Here is a 2377-nt window from a genome sequence, read left to right as displayed (position 1 = left end):
CTCTCTCCCTCTTTCTCTGCCCCTCTTTGTCTCTCTCTCTCTCTCTCTCTCTCTCTCTCTCTCTCTCTCTCTCTCTCTCTCTGTCCACAGTTTCACTTGGTTATTTATCTTTATTTATCTATTGCTCTCTTTTCTGTATTCTCTATTCAAGTCTTTTTATTTAAAGGACGAGAGTTCAGCAGTCTTCCTGAGTGTCTCTGTCTCTCCATCCTGTTTCCTCTCTCCTCTCTCTCTCTTTCTCTCCCTCTCCCCCCCTCTCTCCTGTTCTCTCTCTCTTTCCCTCTCTCTCTCCTTCTCTCTCCTGGTCTCTATCTCTCTCAGATATGATCCTGCACAGGTATGTGGTGGCGCGTGTAATCTGGGCCTACATGCTGTCTATAGCGGTGACCTACAGCATCACTCTGTGTCTGTTCCCTGGCCTGGAGTCTGAGATACGCAACACCACCTTGGGGGAGTGGCTTCCCATACTCATCATGGCTACTTTCAACATGGCCGACTTCGTAGGCAAGGTGAGACAGTGGCTGCATCCCAGAGAGGGTCTCAGTCCTCCCCGGCCTCCTTCATCTCATCTCCTCATCCTATCTCCTGCTCATCCTTTTTCCTCCAGCTGAGTGGAAGGTTAGGTGCTGTCGCCATGTTAAGTCATGTCCTCCCTTTCTCGCTCCACCCTCTCCCCTCTCCCTCCTTCCTCCTCTCTCTCCCCTCCTCTCTTCTCTCATCTCTCCTCCTTCCCCTTCCCTCTCCCTCCTCCCTCCTCTCCAGATCCTGGCAGCGCTGCCGTATGATTGGCCGGGCTTGCGTTTGCTGCTGTTCTCCTGTCTCCGGGTGGTGTTCATCCCCCTGTTTGTCATGTGTGTGTACCCGTCCTCGGCCCCCGCCCTGGCACACCCTGCGTGGCCCTGCCTCTTCTCCATGCTCATGGGCGTCACCAACGGATACTTTGGCTCCGTGCCCATGATCCAGGCCGCGGGGAAGGTCCCTCCTGACCAGAGGGAGCTGGCGGGTAAGAGAGCGAGAGGGAGGGAGATGGAGAGAGATGAGTAGGGAGATGGAGAGCAAGATGAAGAGGGAGATGGAGGGAGATGGAGAGAGATGAGGAGGGAGATGGACAGAGATGGGGAGGGAGATGGAGAGGGAGATGAGGAGGGAGATGGAGAGAGATGGGGAGGGAGATGAGGAGGGAGATGGAGAGAGATGAGGAGGGAGATGGAGAGAGATGGGGAGGGAGATGGAGAGAGATGAGGAGGGAGATGAGGAGGGAGATGAAGAGGGAGATGGAGAGAGATGTAGAGAGATGGGGAGGGAGATGGAGAGAGATGGGGAGGGAGATGGAGGGAGATGGGGAGGGAGATGGAGAGAGATGAGGAGGGAGGTGGAGAGAGATGAGGAGGGAGATGGAGGGAGATGAGGAGGGAGATGGAGAGAGATGGGGAGGGAGATGAGGAGGGAGATGGAGAGAGATGAGGAGGGAGATGGGGAGAGGGAGATGGAGAGACAGGATAGAAGAGAGAGAGATGAGATACTGAAGTCAACATCATATTGCATATAATGTTTTTGTATATTGGTGATTTTATTCTTTCCACCACCTATTTTCCTCTTCTATCTCTCCTCTCCCCCCCCCCTCCCTCTCTCCCCTGCTTCTCTCCACCTCCCTGCTCTCTCCTCCCTCTCTCCCCTGCTTCCCTCCCTGCTCTCTCCTGTCTCTCTCAGGGAACACCATGACGGTATCCTACATGACTGGGCTGATGCTGGGTTCCTCAGTAGCGTACGCAGCCTACAGGTTCACTGCTGGTGCACCAGGAGCTGGTGCCCCGACACACTCCCTCACCAACTACACCAGAGGGAACTGAACCCACACTCTCACACACATTCTCTCACACTCTCTCTCTCACACACACACACGCACACACTACACTAGAGGAAACTGAACCCACACTCTCACACACATTCTCTCACACTCTCTCTCTCACACACACACACGCACACACTACACTAGAGGAAACTGAACCCACACTCTCACACACATTCTCTCTCACACTCTCTCTCTCACACACACACACGCACACACTACACTAGAGGAAACTGAACACACACACACACACACAAAGACAGCACCATGCGCTACGCGCCCTGAGCAGACAGGAAACTCAACCTCATCACTCCACCAATCACAGCACAGCTTGAGAACCACGCGTCCAATAGAAACACCTTTAACCAAGCCCAGCCACGAGAAGAAAGCGAACAGTCCTGCTGCAGCTGCCGTGTATCTTCCACACTGTGAACTCTTATACACACACACACACACACACACACTGACAGCCCAGCTGTGGTGTCCAGCCTCCCAGCTTCTCCATCACCCACCTGCCTCAACTGCCTC

General features: G+C 54.1%; 1 protein-coding gene across 2 annotated transcripts in view; it reads left to right on the top strand.

The window, feature by feature from the left end:
• The window catches only part of slc29a4a (solute carrier family 29 member 4a), an 8081-nt gene extending 6200 nt beyond the window's left edge, over nucleotides 1–1881 (top strand). For both annotated transcript variants that reach the window (XM_062482642.1, XM_062482636.1), the window contains exons 9-11: nucleotides 322–509; nucleotides 763–1003; nucleotides 1711–1881. In XM_062482642.1, the coding sequence (XP_062338626.1) occupies nucleotides 322–509; nucleotides 763–1003; nucleotides 1711–1850 (569 nt within the window). In that variant the 3' untranslated portion in view covers nucleotides 1851–1881. The remainder of the gene's footprint in view (nucleotides 1–321; nucleotides 510–762; nucleotides 1004–1710) is intronic.
• Nucleotides 1882–2377: the final 496 nt, after the last annotated feature.

This window comes from Osmerus eperlanus, chromosome 2 (genome assembly GCF_963692335.1).
Source record: "Osmerus eperlanus chromosome 2, fOsmEpe2.1, whole genome shotgun sequence".
Taxonomy (NCBI): Eukaryota; Metazoa; Chordata; class Actinopteri; order Osmeriformes; family Osmeridae; genus Osmerus; species Osmerus eperlanus.
Note: the sequence above shows the minus strand (reverse complement) of the source record. Positions and strands in the feature narration are given on the sequence as shown.